We start from the raw sequence: 22,853 nt of genomic DNA, 5'->3' as shown, positions 1-22,853 counted from the left end.
TTTGAATTGATTTCCATATGATAATCTATAAATGTAGATAGGGAACTAATTGATGGATAGACCAGGCGATCGATTACATATTTTCCAATATATTATTCCAATACAAACATCCGCTAGATGAGGCCCGTCGGAAAATTTACTACGAAAGGCTAGATGAAAAGTTAAGGTAAAAATGGCAAATAATAAAATATATTGCACTTGTTAGATCAGAAAGAAAGAAGTAATTTTAATTGTATTTTTGTATAAAAATAGTTTTTGTTTATTCGAAATCTTTTTAGCTTTTTTTTTTTTTTTTTTTTTTTTTTTTTTGCTTCTTTTGTTTTGGTTTTGGTTTTTTTGGTCTCTGATAATGATAAAATGAATTGTTAATTATTAATAGCTAATTTGTACATAAAAATAAGTCACAAGCTGCATTTATTATTGCATATTTAGGGGCTGCGGTAGCCGCAAAACTAGCAACAATCAATGAATCGTGCAACAAAAGGCAATTACGCTAAGACTTTTCATAGTAATGATAATGACAATGATAGTGATAATGATAGTGATAGTGATAGTGATATTGGTTAACTGGGATTTTCTGATTTGATTTGATTTGATTTGCGTATTTAGTGTTGTATTAATTCTCAGGCAATTCGAATTAGTTATTATATTCTCTTATATAAAATTGATTGAATTCAAAATTTTTGTCTTTTTATTTTTAGTTTTGTTTTTTTTTAATATTGCTTGGTTTCTTTGTTCATTTTGTAGTTTTTTGTGAGCATGAACAACAATTTGTCTAAATAATAGTATTTAATGTCATTAAGGTATAAAACGTTAATCGCAGTCTACAGAGGCTATTGATTGCAAACAATTCATTTAACAAACACAATTCGAACAAGCATTTAAATTAAATTATCATTTTCGATATGCAAGATAGCGCCATCTAACGCCGCACGCACGCACTACACATACGTGAGCTGTGTGAGCGGTCGAGCGAGAAGGAGACGGAGAGAGAGAGAGAGCTGAGTTCAGCTTTCTTCGTAGCCACGGCTGCCGCTAGATGCCGCTAATCCCGCATCGATCGATTTCAATAAGCGTTCCACATTGAAGTACATTTGAATGTTTATATATATGTATATAGTGTTTCAAAATCTGTTGATATACTCAGGCGTATTATTTGTTGTTGGCTTCAAAACGAACATTTTGTTGCTTACACCTACATATATATAGTTTATATGTATGCACAATTTGTTAATATGTATTAAATCCTATATTATATATATTCATTTACGACTATATATATTTGTATATATACATATATATAATTTGAGTTGATAAATCGATCGAATTGTATCTTGGAACTAAAGCTAATGATTTAGCAACGTCTTTATATCGGGTTACATATCAAGTTTTATATGTATGTATATGTGTGTGTATATATATTATATATTTATATTTAGATATATGTATGTATAAACGTTTTCTTCAGACTTAAAAATGGAGTTGTTATTGGTGTATTTAGTTTAGTAAGTTTCGAATTGCAATTAGTGTTATAATCGTTAGCTCTTATTGTTTTTTGGGGGCGTGGCATAAGGCGTGGCATCTAATCAAAGAACGCAATTGAAGACAGTCGACTATATACTCGCATATACATATACATATGTATGTATGTATATATACATAAATTTAGATATATTCGTATATATGTATGTATGTATATCAAGGTATTCATAAGCTTGAACTTAACATGAGCTCGTGGTCTGAAGCAGCTTCTTCGGAATTCGAATCTCTATATTCATGCTATATGTATATATTTAAGGCAAATCGCTCAAGTCAAGAGGTTATATACGTTGACTACTATATAGGGGCTATAAACAGTAACAGATCCGGGTACTTTAACATGGATCTGCTATCACCAGGCTGTAGTCTGTGTGTCTGTCTCTATCTCTATCTCTGTGTGTGTGTGGGTTTGCGCTCTCGCTCTCGCTCTAATGTACGCATGGTTGAGGTATCAATGTATTTATAAACTGTTTGCCATCCCACTCGCACTCGCACTCACGCTCGCTATTGCTATCTCTGTCTCTTGTCGACTCTCAGAGTCGATATTCGTAGTGAGCGGAGCGAGAGCGCCGTGCACCGGAATACCAGCGATACGGCACTCGCTGCTGGTGCAAGGCCAGGCCCAGGGCCAAGCCGGAGGCGCCTCCGGCGCTGCCAATGTCCGCGCCGGGACTGCGCGCTAACTGCAAAGTCAGCGCCAGGCGCGCCTGCTAGGAGGACGACGAGGCCGACGGCGATGGGGTGCTGGCGCTGGAGGTATGTCGATGCCTACGTTGCTGCTGCTGCTGCTGTGGCTGCTGCTGCTGCTGCTGCGGGGGCACCTGGAGACCCGGCGATGTCATGCGTCTGCCCAAGACACCCACGGGCAAGTTGCTGGCATCCAGATAGGCCTCCGGACTGAAGCGCACCCGACTATGCTGCGATCCAATGGAGCCCTCCTTGGCGCTCAAGTAGGAGCTGTCGTCGCTGGTCAGCGAGTCGGGCGGCGTCGGATTCGTGGGCGTGCCCTGCTGCGACGAGATGCTGCCATTGAGCGTGTTGCTGTTGTACTTCTTCAGCGAGCTGCGCAGCTTGCCCTGGCTAATCCCCGCCTGCTGCAGTGCCAGCTGTTGCTGCTGCAGCTGCTGCTGTTGCTGTTGCTGATGCTGCTGCTGCTGCAGTTGGTAGCTGAGCGTGTGTTGCTCGAAGGGCAGGCTGGCAGGACGTGCGACAGGCGCATACTTGCTGCCGGCCAGCGGACTGTGCAGCATCCGGTTGAGCAGCTTGGGCGAGCCGGCATAGAACTCCTGCTGACCGGCAGGCAACGGCGGCTGCTGCTGCTGCTGCGACGCCGTCGTTAGCGCTGGCGCAGGTTCGCAGTCGTAGTCCACGTTGAGGTTCACGTTCAGATTGAGATTGTTGTAGTCGTAGAGCAGCTCCTCGTGCTCTAGCAGCACGTTCGAGTTGCTCGACACCGTCGAGGGCGTGCGCCGATGCCCGCCCGCACTGACGCCCATCTGGGGAACGCGCGGGGGCGGCGTACGCGTTTGCAGCGGCGGCAGCGCTGCCACCGCGGCCACCTGCACCGCCTGCACTGCCTGCACCGCTTGCACTGCCTGCACGGGCGGCTCATACTGGTAGTCGTAGTAGTCGGGCAGGCGATGGTTGTAGTCGTAGGAGTAGTCCGGATACGACTTGCAGTCTCGCTCATATGCAAAATTCAGCTCTGGCCGATACGGAAAATAGTTGGAGCCTGCAACATGCAGATGGATCAGTCAAGTAATCTCTGCTATCCAGCTGCCAGCTGGAGGTGGACACTTACCGAAATAGCCGTTGCGATAGGCGCCGCCGTCGTTGGAGTAGCTCGGCCCGTTGCGCAGGTAGTCGGCGGGCGCATAGAGCGGCGGCGGTCCAATGCCGCCGCCCACGCGGAACTCCTCGAAGCCGTCGGCGTTGTTGCAGCTGCTGCTGCTCAGCTTGCGGCGCGGCGACGGCGTCGGCGGCTGGGAGCCGGCATAGAGCAGCGCCACGGCCTGGTTCTGCGGCTGCGGCTGCGGCTGCGGCTGGGGCGGAGGCTGAGGCTGTGGCACAGTTGTCGCCACATGCAGCTGATGCTGGGGCGTGCGCTGCACGGGCGTGTAATACGTTTGGCTGCCGCCCACGCGTCGCTGTGCCACTGACTGAGGCTTGGGCGTGGCCATCGATGGGCCCGTGAGTCCATCCAGGGCTGAGTAGCTGCATTAGTGAGGGAAATTGAACGGTTTCAGCATAAGTTAATAGTCCGATGTCAAATATTTAACAGCCAGTTAAGTGTATTATAGTCGAAACATGGACAACAATGTCAAGCATTCAACTACCAGTTAGAATAGTTCTCAGAGTGTAAATATCATGTTAAACTTGACTTGACATCAATAAGACGTATTTGATACTAGAAGAAAATGCACTGGATAATTGCTAGTTTGACAGACACTTTAGCAGCAACTATCGACTGTTAAGCATTATCTTTAGGATCAAGTTACTATATTATGAATTAGATAAGCAAATCGGTAATTATTAACCATATTCGAAGCTGGTTCGAATTTTGATTAAATGCCAAATATTTAGTCTCTAGTTAAGCGGGATAGTCCTCATATGAATTGATTATCATTTTAACTGATAGTTAAATATTTAAAATTCTGATTAAACGAAAAAAACATATTGATTGCTAGTTTGACATGATGTTAAAATTGACACTCACTATACTTTATTGTTAAATATTTATCATTTTAGCTAACCGAAAATAACATGATGTTAAGGGTTTGATTAAACCTTATTTGTATATTTAGCACTCATCAATTCATAGTTATTTGAATGCTCAAGTTAATTTTGATAGGCACATTAGCAAGACTGCCAAATATTGTGTCGAGCTTGGCAGTAGGTTAAATATGAAAAAACTATCACTTGATGCAGGAATTGGCAGTAGGCCAATAGGTCTTAACATGATGCTACAACGTATGATCAAACTAGCTAATTGTTGAATATTTAACATACATATATGTAGATTCTATGTGGTGAATGAAAATAGAATTAGATGATCTTGACAGGGGATCTACTTGGAACTATTAAACATTAGATCACACTTAACAACAGACTTAGCGATTGACTAAGTTATTTGTCAGATTAATCGAATTGTCAAACATTTAACGTCTTGTTGGTATAATGCTTGACGAGCACTTACCTCACGGAGTTCCGCTTGGCGTCCAAGTGACGCGTTGTGTCCACTTGATGCTCGCCTTGATCGACCTGATCCGGCAGCTGCTCCTGCTCCTCCACGTTTGTCGCCCTCGGCGCCGCCTTCAAGGCGGGCAGCTCGCTGAGCAGCGTCGGGTGCACCGGCGACACGTTGGACATGCGCACATCGTAGCCGGCAGCGACGCCCGCCAGCAGCGAGGCCATGTTGTAGAGCAGCAGCTCGATCACGGAGAGCTTCGGCTTGCGGGCCGCGTCGCCGGCGTAGAGCGTCGGGAGGGGCACGTTGCTGGTGAAGCGGCTGAGCAGATACGGAGAGGGCGACATGATGGGCATGTCCGCTGGTCCCGAGCGCCAGTCCTCCTTGCTGTTGCCCTGGTAGCCTGTTGGGGCGAGCCCGCAATGCGGCAGCGTGAGGTGAACAGTTGACGAAACAGTGTTGAGAAACGTGTGGCTAAACGGTTACTGTTACTTCGGTTGTGGGTGTTGGTAAGTAGCTCGAGAGTGGGTCAATAGGGACTAGGGGCTGGAACGCGGGAACAGGGGCAGGGTTCACCACAGGCAAGAACCAACCTACACCACTGAGAGATCTCGAAAAGCTCGTGCTAAATTAAATGTTCGCTTTTGTTTTCGCTCTCTTCATATTATTTTTAATGTTTTATTGTCCGTTTTCGTTAATGTGTATGCTCGTTCTTGTTGTTGTTGTTGTAGTTGCAGTTGTTCTTCATTTCTTTTTATTGTTATCCCGTTTTCTCTTTGTTGTTTGGACTCTCCAAATTAAAAAATACATTTTTAGGTATACAGATTACATTCAAGGTAAAAAAAACGTAAGAAAAACAAACAAATAATCTAAAGGAAATAGAGAGTGCTCTAGTCGCCGATGCTCGACTAGCCGGTACCCTGTACACATAGAGCAAACAACTGTAGGCAGCAAATCGGGAGTTTTCAAAAGTGTAAAATCTGATATCGAAACATTCTTGGCAGACAGACATATAGATAGATTATATATTGTATTATACATGTGTATATGCTTACGGAACCGCTTTATATGGGCACAAATCTAGTTTCTTCAGGGTTGCCATTGTCAATGTTTACAGGGTATTTTTGAAAAATAAAAGCTTGCATACAGTAATACATAAAACAAATTTCTTTTTCTTTCTCATTTTTGTTTTCTTGATGTTTGGTTTCTAATCATTTTTCATCACAGTTTTTTTTTTCTGTTTTCTTTTTTTTTATAAATCAAATACTAAAAATAAATAAAAGCCAATTGCAATTCAATTAAAGTCTATGTAAATAAAACTGCACAAGAATACCAAAGAAAGAAAATCTAAAGATTACAGCAATTTCAAGATTGATCAGAGAGCAGAAGCAGAAGAAGCAGAGAGAATCTTCAATCTGGCTACTGCTATCAGAAAGAAGTAAACAAACCAACAAAAATATGATGTAAAACTAAAGCTAAGCTCAACTAAAAATTGTCCTCTTCTTCTGTTGTTGCTGTAATTATGCGTTTCTCATATATGTATATGTATATTGTTTATGTGTATATCAAATATTAGATATGTATGGAGTTATACAGATAAATCCTTCACTTAAATGTCGATAGCTTTCCATAAATATTTTATATTGTGGCGAACAATTCTCTGATTTCTTCACGCTCCACATTGTGTTAGCAAGCGCTATATATGTATATGTATATATCTCCTATGGAACCAGATACATGTCCATATCGTATGACTCGTTTTTATCTAGTCCGCTTTCATTCGCTTAAGTTTCTTTCACTGGTCGCTTTACTTATGCAAATAGCAAAATTTTGCTCTGATAATTTTCTGATAATCTTGGCGCTTTATACCTGAGTTTCAACTTTATATATATATATTATTTTATCTAATGAAATTCAATTCCACAGTAACACTTTGTATTCGGGCATCGGCCCTTTAAAAATGACGTTTCGTTTGTTTCTAGGTATTTCCCTCTGGAGTATATTCAGCTTCAGTAGCTTTGACATATTTTGTAGGGCTTCACTAAAACTCTTACTATACGGTACACATATATATATATATATATATATATATATATATATATATATATATATATATATATATATATATATATATATATATATATATATATATCAATAGATTGCCATAGATTATTCTTTAAGATGAATCTCTCAATTTCAAATTGCAAACTTTCCCTCACTTATTCTCTCTCTCTCTTGATCTCCTCTCTTATTCTAAGGTTTCCTCAATGCTTTCCGTGCTATCTTCTTTGACACTTTTCTGTATTATCTACATGTTATTTTTTCGTTACTCTTTCTTATTCTTCTCCCACGCTCTCTGCTCAAGTCGAGTCATTATCTTTTCGCTTTACATTTCTCTGATCTTTAAATTTGTTTTATTCGAGTCGAATTCTCTTGGACCACACAAAACACTCATAGTGCATTCATTTCCAGTTGAAACATTTTTGTTTTCTGTCTACACTTTAGCGAGCTCTACTTACACACATGTGGAGCGTTAGCAAACAAAATAAATAAATAAAAAAAAAGGATCAAATGATCAAACGGTAATTTCCTTGTTATTGTTATGGTTAGATGTATGCAAGCAGCAAGGAGCTAGTGTGTGTGTGTGTGTGTGTGTGTGTGTATACGTGTGTAAGTTACTTAGACTTAGTCTATGGTTTTAATATAAAACAATGGGCTCATAGTTGACTGCGTATATATACATCTACATACATACATGTAACGGGATACATGTATATATAGGCAGACATTTGATTGATCGATGCAGGACTGCGACGATGCACGGCTTGACCACAACAACTAACACAACAAATAGCACAGTTGGATAGGGCTTCTGCACACACACGCATACAGACAAACACACACACACACACACACACACACACACACACACACGCACACGCACACAGTGGGAGGCAGGCGGAGGCAGTCAGACACGTTCCAGCTGCTCGCAGGATTGCGTTTGAGGCTTTTTGCTTTTGCGTTTCGCAGAGCGGCCCGTCGTGGACTTGCCGGAGACCAGGGGCAGCTCCGTCTTGAACGGATCTATGGCTCCGAACTCGGCAATGCTGCCGCTTCTGCTGCTAGCTGGGGCCAGTTGCTGATCGGACAGTTTGGTGTATTTTTTCTTGGAGCTGCGCGTGAACAGGTTGATTAATGACTTGATTTTGCCGCTTGACGAGTGCTGCTGCTGCAGCTGTTGTTGTTGTTGTTGCGCCTGCTGTTGCTGCTGGCTATTAGCGGCGGCGCTGCCCGGCGCTTCGACCGACTTGGATTTGGTTATGCAGCGCAGCTTCTGTTTCTGCTTCTTTGCATGCTTGCTGTCCTGCCGCTGTTGGTCGGCCAGCAGACACTCCTTCATCTTGACCACGTCCGGGTGGAGCTGAATGTCCTTCATGCGGCGCGCCTGTAGTATACAGCTCTCGTGGCCTCGAGCCCCGTTCTGTGCTACATCGCTGGTGTCGTTGGCGCGGTGCAGCAGATCGTTCGAGTCGTCGTCTTCATCGTTATCGTTATCGTTGTCGTTATCGTTATCGCTGGAGCTATAGTTCGTGCCGAAACTGATCGATGCTATCGACGTCTGAACATCGCTCACTGCTATGGCAGTCCCTGCAGCCGCGGGCGCCGTCTCCAACGAGGGGGAGTTCATCTGAAACGTAACCGAGCTCTTGCGCGACGTGGGGCAGTTGGTACGCGTCTGGCTGGCTGAGGTGTCGACGGTTGAGGACGAGTGCTCCGAGGAGCAATGTGAGTGAATATTGCGCTGCTCATCTAGCGCATCCCGATCATACTGGTCCTGGTCCCAGTCGTGAAGCTGATGCTGCACCTCCTCATCGTTGTCTTCGTCATCGTCATCGATGTCGTTGTCGCACTCATTGCTGTTCGGCTGTTGCCGAAAGAAGCAGTGCCGCGGAAACTGGGAGCCGGACGCATTCCGCTGAAAGCGACTCTCCAGCGCATCCTCTGCCATTTCGGTTCGCGCCTCGGTCAGCCGCGTGGCGGAGTTGTACATGGTGAGGTCGCCGCTCGACTTGGAGTTCACGCGATCGCTGCTGGCCAATATCTTCTTCTCCAAGCCCCGATAGAAGGCTCGATCGTACGTATTATTATCGCCCCACTCCAGCGTCGGCGGCGCCACCAGCGGCGACATAGCAGTCATAGTCGGCGGCGCCTGCATGCCGCCGGGCTGCACGAACTGACTGTCCAGCGCAAGCTTCTTACGACCCACGGCGGGACTGTTGCCGAGGCTGCCGCCATACGGCGATCCGCACACAACGGGCGCCATTGCCACAGTGGAGGTGCTCGACTTGAGGAAGTGGAAGCAGCCCGTCGTGGGCGTCAGGCTGTCCGTTTCGGAGCTATCGTCTGGCAGCAGGTGGATTACATGGTTGTTGCCACTGTGCGGCATATCCAGGCCATAATCCTGGCTGCGGGCGCGACCGAAAATGTTGATGGCCGGCGAACGATTCGCCATGTTCTTATTACTGTTGTTGTTGTGGTTGCTACTGCAGCTGCTGTTGTTGTTGTTGTTGTTGTGATTGCCGTTTAATCGAGGCGTGGCATTGGATGACATGATGCTGTTTGTATTAGTTTTGTGGTTGTTGTTGTTATATATGTGATTACTGTTGTTGTTGTTGTTGCTGTTGTTGTTGTTGTTGTTGGTATTGGTATTGGTATGCAGTATTAAATATGGCATACCTGTAGCCACACCAGCGCCAACCGCACCAATCGCCGCCACACTGCCGCCCAAGTACAAGGGCGACGTGGGCGTCGAGCCGCCGGCAATGCTGCCCACATTAGAGCTGCCCAGCAACTGGGTCGCCATCGCTGCCGTTGCAGCCATCGGTGTGGCGCCACCTGGACCAGCCGTCGCAGCAGCAGCTGCTGCTGCCGCCGCCGCAGCGTTCAGCAGCTTCTTGTCCAGATTGGGCGCACTCTTGCTGAACGACGATTGCGTCGAGCTCTGTGCCGGCCACTCGGGCTGCTGCGACGGCAGCAGCGAGCGTTCGCGCTGGTGCATTGTCGATGGACCCCAGGTCTTGTTCTTGTGCCCGTCGGTCACTGCGAGCCACGAGCCCAACAAAACAAAGCGAAAACAAACCAAAAATACAAAAAAGAAAAGAAGAAAATAAACGATAAATACAAAAATATATACAAATAAATAATCATAATTAATACAAATCATGATTGATAATAGAATAATCAAAATGAAATTTAACTTTGATACACTACAAATTTTGATCCATGCATTTAAAATGGTTTCAAAGAGAAACAGTGGAAAAACTACAAATTACATGTGGCACAGTCCATATAACAGTTTATATAACAGTACATTTTGTATTACTATACTAACAGGTATTAAGTACTATAGGAAAAGATCTATATAGCAGTTCAAATTTGTCAATAAATCATCTCATTTCTCTATGTATTTCATTCAAATTCAGTTTGTTGAATTGAAAAAAATAAAAACGTTTGTCCCTAATTCAATTTCCATTCATAGTGATCTGATCTCTTGTAATACTAATGTTCCTATCCGTTTTTCACGTAAAATTAAATTGATTAAATGGATGCAATGGGAACAGTCTCTTGGGTTATTTCTCAAACAGATTTACTCGAACTTCCTTCTCACTTACGTGTAACAATGCGCAATCTGGAGAGGGAGGGCGATCCGGGTGGCTCCACCTTGTCGCAAACGGCCGTAATTGTGTGCCGGAATTCCGTGGGCAGTGATATCTGCAACGGTTTCTGCAAAGAATATATGAATAGATATGAAGTGAAATGGAGTGAAGGGATTCGATTGAATTTTACCTTTTTACTCTTTTTGGGCTTCCGTTTCGATGGCACCGGCACGGGCATAGTCACTGGTTGCATCATTAGCTCGCGTCCTAGTATATTGATTTCGCGTTGGCGCAGCTGCTCCTCCAGCTCATGCAGCTTATTGGCCTTCTCCAGTTGCTTCTTTTGCATCAGCTTCAGCTGCTCCTCCTTGTTGCGCAGTTCCTAGGGGAAGGTATCGAGCACATATGGATTAAATCGAAAATGGGAATGGGAATTTCAGTGCAGGGGCGCTCGGACTCAAAACTCGCAAAATTCTGGCAAATCCATGCAATTACATGTGATAGGGGGTGCGTGGCGGGTGGGGGGTGCAAACTTAAAGCACACAAGATTCGACTAGCAATGACCAAAACAAATCGAAAAACATCAACAGAAACGAAGCGAATTCGAAATTAAACGGAAACAAAATCGAGCAGCAAAAATGTCATGCCCTTTTTTGGAACAAGGCGCGCTTACCTCTTCGATAGTTTGGAAACGCTTAACATGGTTTTGAGTTGGGTAACAAATATTGACGAAAAATTTGATAGAAAAAAGGCGGTTAAATCAAATGATTAGACAATTTCGTTTAAGAGCTTAAGAAAGATAAATGTTTATGTCGGAATACAGAACTAACGATAGATAGAGAGACAGAATCCTATACGGGACCCCAAATATAGAATATACAACGATATCGCTGCATATTGAGTATTCGCTGGTTACCTTTTCTTTTTCGCGCAGATCATGCAGCACTTCGGCAATCTCCTTCTTCCATAGCTCCTGCAGGTGATGAAAGGATTCCTGTGGCGTTAAAGTAAATTTCGAGCACGCGCTGCTCTCCAGCTGCTCGATGATCTTTTTGAAATCTGGCCGTCTGTGCGGATCACTTTCCCAGCAGCCTGAGAAGCATTAAATATTAGCATAGATCTTCTGTCAATAATTCGCATTTCACTCACTTTTCATAAGAGCGCCCCACGTTTCGGGGCACGTTTTTGGTATCGGCAACGTTAGTGTATTGACGGCGACGCCATATGCAACGGAAAGCGGATCGAAACCTTTGTAGGGCGTTTCGCCCGTGATCAGCTCCCAGAGCAGCACACCATAGCTCCACACATCCGACGACCTGCAATGGAATACGTATTTGATAAATAACATTGAATATTGCCCACATTCCACATGGCGTCCACTTACTTTGAGTACATGCTCCGGCTGATGACCTCGGGCGGCATCCAGGCGTAGGTGCCAGCGGCGCTCATGCACTGCGTGTTGTACATTTCGCGTGCGAGGCCAAAGTCGGTAATTTTGAGCGTTTTGTTATGAAGATCGCTGCCCTCGATGGCCTCATAGATGAGCACATTGGAGGACTTAAGGTCACGATGTATTATCGACATGGGCGCCTCGCTGTGCAAATAGTTCATGCCGCAGGCGATTTGTATCGCCCAATCGACGAGAACATCGGGGGGTATTTTTCCAGCGAGTATGCGATTGAGGCTGCCGCCCCGCGCATATTCCATGACCAGACAAAGCTTTGTCTTCAGGCAAACCCCACGCAGTGCTGCAATATTGCGGTGCTTTAGCGGCCAGAACAGCTTGGCTTCCTGGAGGACATTGTCACGCATCCGTTGCATATCATCATCGCCAGTCTGATGAGCTATCTTTATGGCGACCTCCTCGTTGTCGTAATAGCCGCGATGAACTTTACAAAAGCCGCCGGAGCCAATCACCTCTTTGATGTCCAGCTCCGACTCGTCGATTTCGTGCGGCAATTCTAATGGATCCGCGTCAGTCACAAAGTTGCGCGGAAAAACCCCAACCTGGCGAATGAATAAGCCCCGATGAGTAACTAATTACTTTAAACTATTAATTTAGCATATTTACCTTATCACCGATTTTACCCGTCCACCAGCCCACGTCGCCGGAAACCTCGCTGTCGGTAGAGAGCACAACAACGATCTGTCCCCGTCGCAATGTCAGCTCATCTTCGCCCTGTGCATCGTAGTCATATAGTGCCGTCCACAGGCTCGCATCAGCGGCCAGAGCTGCCTTATCATCGGCCAGGCCATTCGCGGCCGCAGCGGCAGCGGCAGCAGCGGCTTCATCTGAGACATTCGCATGTTGCTGATTGCTGCTGCTGTTGTCCACGTGCTGCTCCTCGCTGATAGGGAGCATGGCCGGTGCTGCTGCTCCTTGTTGCGCTGTTGTTAAACGAGTTGCCGTCGTCTGCTCTCAGCTAGCATTAAAAGCTCAAACATGGACGCGCGCTTCTTTTAAGAAACTCGAGCCCGTTCAACTGCAATGACGCAAAATCTTGATAAGCAAATGGAAAAAGCAAAAACGAAAACGACCAAAACCAAAAACAAACAAAAATAATAGCACGATGACAGTCAACAGCGCGCTGCATATCCCCTCTATCCCAAGAAAGCCCCTCTACAACAAACGCCACCACACCCACTTGGCAGCATGCGAGCGTTTTGTTGCTACTTACACAGTTCTGTTTCGCCGATTTGGCTGCACAGATTTCACTCCTTTAGCTGCTGCTGCTGGCACTTGCACTTGTCCCGCCCGCCCCCTCAGCCAAACGAACGCACGCACTGCGCACACAATAGAAAACAATCAGAGACAACACACGCACACACACATGCACGCGCACGCACGTACACAAATACACTGTTCCACAGTTCGCTATCTTCGGCCTTTATTTTTTTAAAGTAAAACCAGCTCAACGATGACTTTAATATGTTTGATCAACTTCGAATTGGTCCTGTTCGCATTTCCTACAAATGGTTGACGTTTTTTTTTTTTTTTTGTTTTTCGTTTTTATCGTTTACGTGCGTGAGTGTATGCGAGTCTTTATGTCTGCTCGTTGGCTATTTCGTTAACGTAACGTCGTTTTGGTGCTGCAATATGCTTGTCTCGATTTCGTTTGCTTAACTTTTCAGTTTAGCAGTGTATTGATTTCTGCTTTCGTGAATGTTTCTTAAACATAATAATAACTTATGTTGAGAAAAACTTGCAGATAGAAATATTTCGACGGGCGATAGACGGCCGACACACAACTACCAATAATGGCGGTCGGTCGATATGTTGCCACTGATACGTAAATTGTGTAAAACAGCGCCGAGTCGCATTATTAGAATCGCTCATTTGTGCGTCTCTATGACTCGATTTTGCGTTTACTGTTAACGGTAAAAAAAAGTGGTACCGTACATTTCTTGTAATACTGAATAACATAAATACATATGTATGAGCTATGTGTTTTTGTATGGACACGTATGGATATTATTTACATATAAATTATAATTGTTAAAGGTCTACATAACACTATGCTATGACAGTATTTATCTAATATAATATACATTCGTTGAATATTTTAGAAAAAGCCAAAGAATAGTAAATATATAAAAAGCAGTTTGAGCTGCTGTAACATACAAAATAATAGACACCTTCAGTTTCTTACTTATTTCAATGGGCTGTCGCAATTTATTCTGTCTGGCAACTCTCCATTTTTCAAATATGCTGGCAACTCAAAGCTGTTCAACAGTCGCGTTCAACGAAAATGCGGCAACACGGAATCTATTTAAAATGAATGGCTAAAGGAATATTAAATATGTTATTCATTGGCTAAAGCGATGCTACTTAGCCAGGTGTAGTCCAGCAGCTGCTGGCTGTGCTGTGTATCCCGGCAATACCGCACGCGCGCTCACGCTATTTTTCCTTATGCCTCTCTCTCTCTCTCTCTTATTCTCTCTCTTGACCCGTTGCTGTAGTTGACTTTGTCACTGGCTCGGCTGGTCCAGCGTCGGCATTGGCATTAGCATCCTCGGCTACTGGCGCTGCTGTTGCTACTACTGCTGCTGTTGGTACCAGTGCTACGGCATTGACAGCAGAGCCAAAGTCCGTAAACCAGAAACAGAAACGGAGCCAGCGCCAGTGCACGGTCCACAGCAACGGCGGCTGCTGTAAAAACGATTCGCAACGCTCAGTTCAGTTACGCGCAAGATTTCAACATAAATTGTAGCACACTTTAGTGCGACGGACGCGGTTAAAGCGGGCGTGCGCAGCAAAATTGCACGGCAAGAATCCCAATCAGTAACAGAAACGGAAACGGAACTTCTTGTCTGAGTTGGTTCTGCTATTCAAATAATTGTCAACCGCTTTATTTTTGGTTTTTTTTTTTTTGTTTTTTTTTTTGGTTTGTTTGTTTTTTGTTTATAACTTCAGCTGAAGTTTTTTTTTTATAACACATCGTTACAACAAACTGATTTCGCTCATTCAAAAAGGAAAAATATAGTTCGCACCAAATCTCGCTACATTTGCAAAGCTATAATATATAATTTTTTTTTGTGCTAAACGCGTTACCATCGCAGCCGCCGCCACTAAATTTTTTTCTCGCTGCGTGCGTGCGTGTCTTTAAGTGTGCGTGCGTGTGTGTGTCTGCCTGACTGAGTGTGTGTGTGTGTGAACGCGTATACGAAAGCGTGATATATATATTTTTTTTGCACTCTGCTCGAATACCTAACAAAAAGCCATGTCCATAAAAGCGTCATGTTGAAATAGCTACAAAATCGCAACAAATAAAACAAATTGCAATCAAATAATAATAAAACGAAAACGCACAACTCGAAAGAGTTCACGATTAGCTCGTTAAGCTCAATCTTCAGCCAGCCAGCCAACATACTTAGTCTAAGTCAATGGATGAGAAAGACGACGAAGCCAAGCATCAAAACGAAACGCACAAAGCCAACGGAACGAAACGTAACGTTAAATTTTCAAAAACAAAACAACATAACGAACGCAGCATCCAATTTTAGGGTAACCCAATTAAAACATATACAACTACGTATACATATGCATACATAGATATACATGTATTATAAATGCTTATCTATTTTACCGCTCCTTTTATATATATGTAAGTTTAACTGTTTTTAATTTATGCATTTGTTTTTACTTATTGAGAATTATCAAACATTACATTAAACGCATACGTACATATACATATAAGCATGAATGTGTGTATGTATGCTCATAAATCCACACAAATAGCTGTTGCCTGGCCTATAAAATGGCTACCCTAATGGTAGAAGCAGCGCTGTCGACGCTGGCAGCGTGGTAAGCAGCGCGCAAGAAGTTGAGGTTATGTCTGCGCCGCAAAACGTGCTTTGGGTTGCTGTTGCCCTTGGCATAAAATTCGGTGCTGCTGCGACTGTGATGGTGACGCGAGCAGCAGGCAGCGACGCCAGCAGCGGCTGCTTAGCCCTGCTTAGCTGGGCGTGCCAGCAGCATGACAGCCGCTGTAGTAGAAGGCAAGCAAAATGCGACGCTGTCGTCGCTGCAGCAGCATCCTTTAACAGAGCAGCGCTGCTTGTCTCTTTGCATGTGTAGGTATGTGAGTGTGTGTGAGTATATTTGTGCATGTCTGTGTGCTGGTGAGCTGGCTCTTGTTAGCAGCTACCACACGCACGCACACAAAGTTTTGGGCTCCATAAATGACCTAGCCCTATTTCTAGGCATTACGCTTTGTCCGCTGAGAGTCAACTGCTTGGCCCGCAGTTGCTGCGCAGTAGCTGCGCTTGGCGGCGTTTGCGGCGACGGCGATTGTGACATTTTCTTTTGATTTGTGCTCGAAGGATGTGGTCGCTGTTCGTAGCGCTAGCCCTTTTCTAAATATTTATATATATATGTGTGTGTCTGTGCTCTTTTTATTGCTTCCTTTGCACATTTCACGAACGTTTTTCGTTTCCTTTAGATTGCCGAAAAAAGTGTTGCATACCCTGCAGGCTGACAGGCTGACAAGCTTTCGAGACCCGGCCAAGCGGAACTCTAGACAATCGAGACAATTATGGGTCACACTTATTTAGCAGATTGTCGACAGCCTTAAATTTCGATTTTATCATTCGGTTGTCAGCAACCTAATCCAAACTAAAGCCTAAGCGTTCAATCGTATGTTGGCTAAGAGCTCTCTCTCTCTCTCTGTCCTCTCCACTGCATGAGGCGCATTGTATTCCAAAGTGTTCAATTTCCGTTACAGCCCTATATAATATGTCAGCCCTTTGTTGGCCAGAGACCACCCCACTTTGAACTGCATGTCAAATTTGACATGGTCTTTCAGTCATCTAATCTTGACTTTCCTTGTTGTGTTTTGTTTAATTAATTCTATCCTTTTTACCTGATTGTGACTCTCTGTGAGCAATTTACAACAAAGCAAGCTTTAAAATGGATTGACCGTATCCAGAGATGTAGTACAGATGTAGATGGATACAATTTTAAATCAGCAAACAACAAAAATAATTTAATTTTGTATATTTGTATAGGCTACAGTCTGTTATACCCAATTGAAAGTCTTCATTGTTTGGTTTTTAAAATATAATTAAACATATTTTCAAGCTACGTTTTGGATTGAAATATTTAAATTTAATTTATTTATATTACTTTAATATAAAGAATTAAAAAATAAATAAATAATATAATCAAAAGAAGTCTGAAATATTTTTAAAATAAAAAACATTTTAAAAAGAGTAAGAGGAACGATCCTTTCGTGTGAGGTTTTTTGTGTTAAATATTTTAATGTTATATAGTCATCAGACGTTGTCCATTTTTATACCCTGAGCCCATTGAAAATGAGAAATCAGGGTATAATGTTTTTGTGAAAAAGTATGTAACAGGCAGAAGGAATCATCGCAGACCCCATAAAGTATATATATTCTTGATCAGCACGATGAGCTGAGTCGATATAGCCCTGTCCGTCTGTCCGTCCGTCTGTCCGTCCGTATGAACGCCGAGATCTCAGAAGATATAAGAGCTACTATTAGACGTGGAGACTTCAGATTTACTGTGTATTTATTATTATTTTATTATGATGAATACAAAATACAACATGGGAAATCAAGGTATAATGGTTTTGTTAAAAGTATGTAACAGGCAGTAGGAGGCATGGTAGACGCCATAAAGTATATGTATTCTTGATCAGGGTGATGAGCTAAGTCGATTTAGCCCTGTCTGTCTGTCCGTAATTCCGTCTGTCCGTCTGTTTGAATGTGTCGATCTCAGAAAATATAAGAGTTAGAGACTGAAATTTTGTTTCCCAGGTCCGTGTGTACCATCGATAACTTGTTCGGCTTTTTTATCGATTAAAAACATTATCGAAAATCAGTAAAAAATATATATTTGCTACATCTTTAAGGCTAGAGCCACCAGATGAATATAGTCCACTCACAAAACAAGTTATTTAACAATTAAGCTCTGTGTGTAAGTCTGTGTGTGTGTTTGCAAATAATGATTGAAGTAACAGTTGCTGGAAAGATTCAGGGGTTCTCGTATATGTGTGTAACAGGCTGAAGAAGGCGTGACAGACCCTATAAAGTGTATATACTTATCCCTGTCTATTTGTCCGTCCGTCCGTATGCATGAAGAAGGGAAACAGAGCTAGGAACTTGAAATCCATGTATCATGTGCACATCGAATTTCTTTCCAAAAATCGATTACTGCACCCATTATTTTGTTATCGATTAAACACCGTATGTAAATTAATATCTCCATCCATCTCCAAATTTTAAACATAAATTTGTGTCTACTTTATAGAATTACGATGCTCTTTCTAATCCACCCCCACTGAAATATCAGATGATTGAAGGGTTCCGGGGCAGTCCCGACTAGAGCATTCTTACTTGTTATCTTTTAAGGTATTTGCTAGTCGGTCACTACCAACTTCCAACTAGACTGCATCACATTAATTTATAAATTCCCTTTAACTGAACAACTTTTCGTATTTCTTGTTTGTTTCGTACTTTCAGCTTAGCTCTGCTCCAATACAGAGAATAGAATAGTAAAGTGGAATCAGTGGAAGCTGCTCATAAGCTCCCAGCTAGCTCGCAGTAAAGGACGAGAGGAATATAATAAGCAGATGAAGCGTAATTGATATGAAATAGAAAAGAGCTGCACACTGACTTAGCCGAGCAGCAATTGTATTGCAAAAATGTTCACAACAATAGCAGCGCGAATTGCAGCGGAGGCGAGCTGATTACGCCGGACAGCGAAAGGAGCCAAAGGAGCGAACGCAGCTAGGGGTGCCAGTGGCGCCAGTGGTGCCAAAGGAGCCCAAGGAGCTGCGCAATGCAAGCGAACAGCAACCGATCCACATTAAGCGCACAATCCTCCGGCACACCGTCGGCCTCAACGATATCCTCGTCGCAGGGCAAGGTAAGCTACCCGCAATCATAGACTGAGTGACGACTTTCTCTGTCCAGGCTGGCAATGGGCCACAAATAGTGGCAATGCACTCGCAGAGCCCCACCAACACCGCCCCCATCAATCCCAATCACCAATCACACATACACACATACACAGAGAGAGAGAGAGAGGGGGCCGGCAATGGCAGCAACAACAATGGAGCTCATCTACTTCGATTTTGCTCCCCAAGGAGCTGCCTGCCTGCCGCCTACCCATAAAAAAGCAGAGGCGAGATCCCAGCGTTAGGTTTTGCTTTTTGTGTCGCCTCGTCCTCCCTTTCCCCATTCCCTGCCCCTTTATGGGCTGGCCATCCCTTTCAAGTGCCCTTTGTGTGGGCGAGCTTTGAGCTGGCGAGCATTAGCAACGGTCCCCAAAAAGCACCTTGAACGCCAATAAGTACTTCACGCATATCGTTTACCAAATAGCCAATTCATAAACTAGCCAGTCCCTGCACGCCCAGACCGTTGTATACCCTTCCTATTGCTATAGGCTTTGTCAATAAATTTGTCGGCAATTAAAGATATTTTGCTTGTTTTTGTTAAGTTTTGCTCGCAAATTGGAAAATCATTGAGACAGGGCTTAGATGTGTATGTATCTGCAAAATATGGATCATTGAACGGAACTTCAGTAAATCTACTGTATAAATAGACCTATAGCTCCATCTTCGATAATGAACGAGTCGTACTCATCAAATAGAACCACTAATAACTTTAAAGCAGAGCATAGTTCCATATAGTTTACGCCAATGTTCAATTGAGCTAGTTCATTACTTTGCATACCTAAGTAAGTAATCGAAACTTTCCAAATGAACCAATCAGTGAAGGACATGGTTGAAGCCATATCGGAACTATCTGCTCTTTCGGCTCATGTGCAAGAAGAGCATTTAAAGTTCGGCTCGCTTGAAAGCTGTTGACTACCTTTGCCTTTGTTTCAACTTCAAAACAGACTAGACAATCTTGTTTATCAGGCCAGTCCGTCTGTATTTTACATCAGTCCGCTTGTGTTATAAGCCCCAGCTTTGTTCTCAAATATTCCACTTCAACTTATTTGTTTGCTGTTATTAAAACGCTTTTATTGTTGCTCTGCTTATTGTAATTGAAGATAACAGCTCTTTTCATGGTCGTTTATGCAGCTTAACAATCGAGTTCGACATTTTTTCCGTAAAACTTTCTGGGACTCGAGTAAAAATAAATTTTCATAATGCCCAAATATTGGGAACGAACCCATTAAAATTACCCATTGATATATGTATATTATGAGGCATAAAATGAACCAGGTTAATTTAATATAGTTCAGTAACAAGAACTATATTATTGATATAGAAATTACTACAGGTGAATGGAATTTACAAGTAAAGCTCTTTATTAAACAGAACTGGATCTACCGCCCCCAAAGCTGTCCCAGCCGAACAAAACCGATTTAATTCATGAGCAGGAAATTAATCATTCAGCTAGTTCAATACAAATTGAAACAATTGAACTAGTGAATGTGCAAAGGAGTTGTAGTAATTCTCGCTCTGAACTGGGTGAACTATTGAATAGTGATTGTTTGAATGTGAACAATCGAGAGTACTTAGCCAATTTAACTGGAATAAATGTGAAAGCTGCACAGAGAATGGCCAATTGCTAATTTTGTTCATGACTGACAAGGTGGACCATTAACCGGACTATATTGAACTACTTTAATCAGCTCTAATGAATTGTGAATTACCGAAATAGTTCATGACTGGTTGAAAGAGTTAAGATAGTTCATAAAGCATAAAATGGATTCCTCTATTCAATATGACTGGCTTATCGTAGCCAGGGGTCATATCTGCTGAAGCTATTATTATGTTGATTGCTTGTAGCCTATAAAGCCCATCCTGATGACACACACACACATATATACGCCCATACACACACATACGTACATATGGTAAAGGCATATAAAGATTCTGAATTTAATTAATTCACAGAGCACACGAAATGCATTTACAATCGAATTGGAATGTATGTTGCACTTTAGCTTTTGCTAATTGGAATATTTGGTTATTGTCAAACCGCCTCTGGGCATGATATAATAATTGTGCCTTTGCCAGATGCCGAAATTCGGCTAATGAACAACATATTGAATTCAATTCTGCGAAATTGAGAAGCCCTTCAAGGGCTCGCCTATGTGGGAGGGGCTTGGGTTAAATTGAGTTTGATTTAAGCAAAGTAAGAGATGTAGAGAGAGAGAGAGAGAGAGAGAGAGAGAGAGAGAGAGAGAGAGAGAGAGAATGAGATTGTTGCACAAAATTTTGACTCGATTCTGATGGTGACTTTCATGCGTTGCTATCGCTTTTAATTAAACATTGCCGTTTTTGCGAGACATGCACTTAATACAAACGCACGCACACACATAAAGGTGTTCCGTTTTGGCTGTAAGCTGAACAACATGAACATTTCAGCAGTCAGGCAAGGCTGGCTGCCTTGCTTTGCCTGCAGCAGTGCGAGCGAGACAACGAGCGTATGGCAGTATAAGAACGACAGCATCAAGGCGAAAGATAGAGAGAGGTGGGGCAGCGTGTGTGTGTGTGTGCGTGTGCTTGTGAAGAGCCCCGGCAAGTGCTAGGCAGGCACAATTCGGGACTAGCAGAGCGATGCTGTGAGTGGGTGTTAAGCTTTGGCTGCCAGCTGCTGCTGGCCTTGCCCGTCACAATTTGAAGTCGAGTTGACGACGAGCATGTCCCTCTGCCTGTCTGCCTGAGTGTGTGTGTGTGCGTCTGTGTGTGATTGTGATTGCGAGGGCTGGGTGGGCGTTGGGGTGTGTGCGTGAGCGAGCGTGTGAATAAGTCATAAAAAGCCAGTAAAAATCTCCGTTTGTCATTACATATTGTCATCATCAGCAGCAGCAGCAGCAGCAGCAGCAGCAGCAGCGGCAGCAGCAGCGGCAGCAGCAGCAGCAGCGGCAGCAACAACAACAATGCCCATACACGCACACACCCTTACACACACATATGCGCGCTTTCGCATCACTTGAGCTGCTGCACCAAAAAAGTAGGCAACACTTTTTGTTGCTTCACTTGGCAGCTGCACTGCCTGCCAGCCAGATAGTGCACATATTGGGCGACAGAGGGCGCCAGTGGCGTGACAAACGACAGCAGCTACAGCAACAGCAGTTACGTTTATAGCTGTATTGCGCGCTATGTTTTGCTCCTCTTCTCTTTGCTCGCAGTCAGTCAGTCAGTCAGCATGCAAATGCGCTTAGCACTTGTTGTTGTTGTTATTGTTTGCTACTTAAATGCAAATTGAATTCCGATTGCAAAATGCAGCATTTGTCCACTTTTTTCCCCTTTGCTCTTCGCCCCTTCGCTCTTCGCCCCTAGCTCCCTTTTTATTTCATTCATTTATGCTGAGCGCATTATAATTATGTGGGAAAAAAAGGAAGCTGGTGCATGGGAAAGCAGTTCGCAATCAATCGTTATTTGTGCTAACAACTGGCTGTCAAAGTGCTTGTTAAAGCTAGTTGTGTTATTGTTTAGCATGTTTTACATCATTTTTTGTACTATAACTAAACTAAACTAAACTATAAATTTGTTTATTTTCTTTATCTTTTGTTTTGTTTTTACTACAATTTAAACGAATAATCCGAAATGCAATTATATTTTTTGTTGTCGCAATTTAGCATTGCATCAGACCTGAAGAGAGACTTTCTAGTACAGACCGTATGAGTCATAGATTTTTGTAAACTTTGGCGTGGATATTTTTTATTAGGTTTCAGCTCTAAATTCTCCGAAGCTATCGTTTTCTTTTTAGATTTTTCATTCCTCTAATGGGCTAAAATTATAACAGCAGACGATGGATGTAGAAAAATATACATATGTATGTATGTATGTATATGTATATTCCACATTTCTACTCTCAAGAAACTGCCAAAATACAAGATATACATTTCGTATCATGAACAAATATCATGATATATTTGGAGCGCTAAGCTCTCATCTAGCTTACTATTAAAAACATAGATTAAATGTCTATATTAAAGCTTAAAGATAAAGTAAAACAAAAATAAATAATATATTGAGTTG

The 22,853-nt window shown here is 43.1% G+C and overlaps 3 protein-coding genes across 9 annotated transcripts in view; 1 reads left to right on the top strand and 2 right to left on the bottom strand.

Moving 5' to 3' along the window:
* Positions 1-701: 701 nt before the first annotated feature.
* Positions 702-5,127, bottom strand: LOC115565390 (uncharacterized). Its single transcript, XM_030390530.2, has 3 exons — positions 4,736-5,127; positions 3,341-3,753; positions 702-3,271 (listed from the first exon to the last, which is right to left on the bottom strand). Exons 1-3 carry the CDS (start codon positions 5,080-5,082, stop codon positions 2,250-2,252), a joined length of 1,782 nt encoding a protein of 593 aa, XP_030246390.1. The 5' UTR covers positions 5,083-5,127; the 3' UTR covers positions 702-2,249.
* A 2,013-nt stretch (positions 5,128-7,140) lies between these two features.
* slpr (mitogen-activated protein kinase kinase kinase slipper) lies at positions 7,141-13,667 on the bottom strand. Of its 2 annotated transcripts, XM_089263650.1 has the most exons (10): positions 13,062-13,667; positions 12,455-12,866; positions 11,768-12,390; positions 11,533-11,699; positions 11,300-11,475; positions 11,057-11,077; positions 10,574-10,765; positions 10,399-10,510; positions 7,641-9,826; positions 7,141-7,598 (listed from the first exon to the last, which is right to left on the bottom strand). In XM_089263650.1, the coding sequence occupies exons 2-9, from the start codon at positions 12,743-12,745 to the stop codon at positions 7,695-7,697; spliced, it is 3,714 nt and encodes a 1,237-aa protein (XP_089119776.1). In that variant the 5' UTR covers positions 12,746-12,866; positions 13,062-13,667; the 3' UTR covers positions 7,141-7,598; positions 7,641-7,694. The 2 variants fall into 2 exon arrangements, with proteins under 2 accessions (XP_089119776.1, XP_089119777.1); XM_089263651.1 differs by lacking the exon at positions 11,057-11,077.
* Positions 13,668-14,439: 772 nt separating this feature from the next.
* Positions 14,440-22,853, top strand: part of sdt (MAGUK p55 family member stardust) — a 77,479-nt gene continuing 69,065 nt past the window's right edge. The window contains exons 1-3 of one of the 6 annotated variants that reach the window (XM_089263636.1): positions 14,440-14,698; positions 15,103-15,388; positions 18,370-18,775. In XM_089263636.1, the coding sequence (XP_089119762.1) occupies positions 18,689-18,775 (87 nt within the window). In that variant the 5' untranslated portion in view covers positions 14,440-14,698; positions 15,103-15,388; positions 18,370-18,688. Of the gene's footprint in view, positions 14,699-15,009; positions 15,389-18,369; positions 18,776-22,853 lie in introns of those variants that run through there. The other 5 variants (XM_089263643.1, XM_089263637.1, XM_089263635.1 and 2 more) reach the window with 5 other exon arrangements.

The sequence above is a fragment of the Drosophila navojoa genome, chromosome X, assembly GCF_054131105.1.
Source record: "Drosophila navojoa isolate 15081-1374.11 chromosome X, UAZ_NAV_1.0, whole genome shotgun sequence".
Taxonomy (NCBI): domain Eukaryota; kingdom Metazoa; phylum Arthropoda; class Insecta; order Diptera; family Drosophilidae; genus Drosophila; species Drosophila navojoa.
This window is presented reverse-complemented; position numbering and strand designations above follow the sequence as displayed.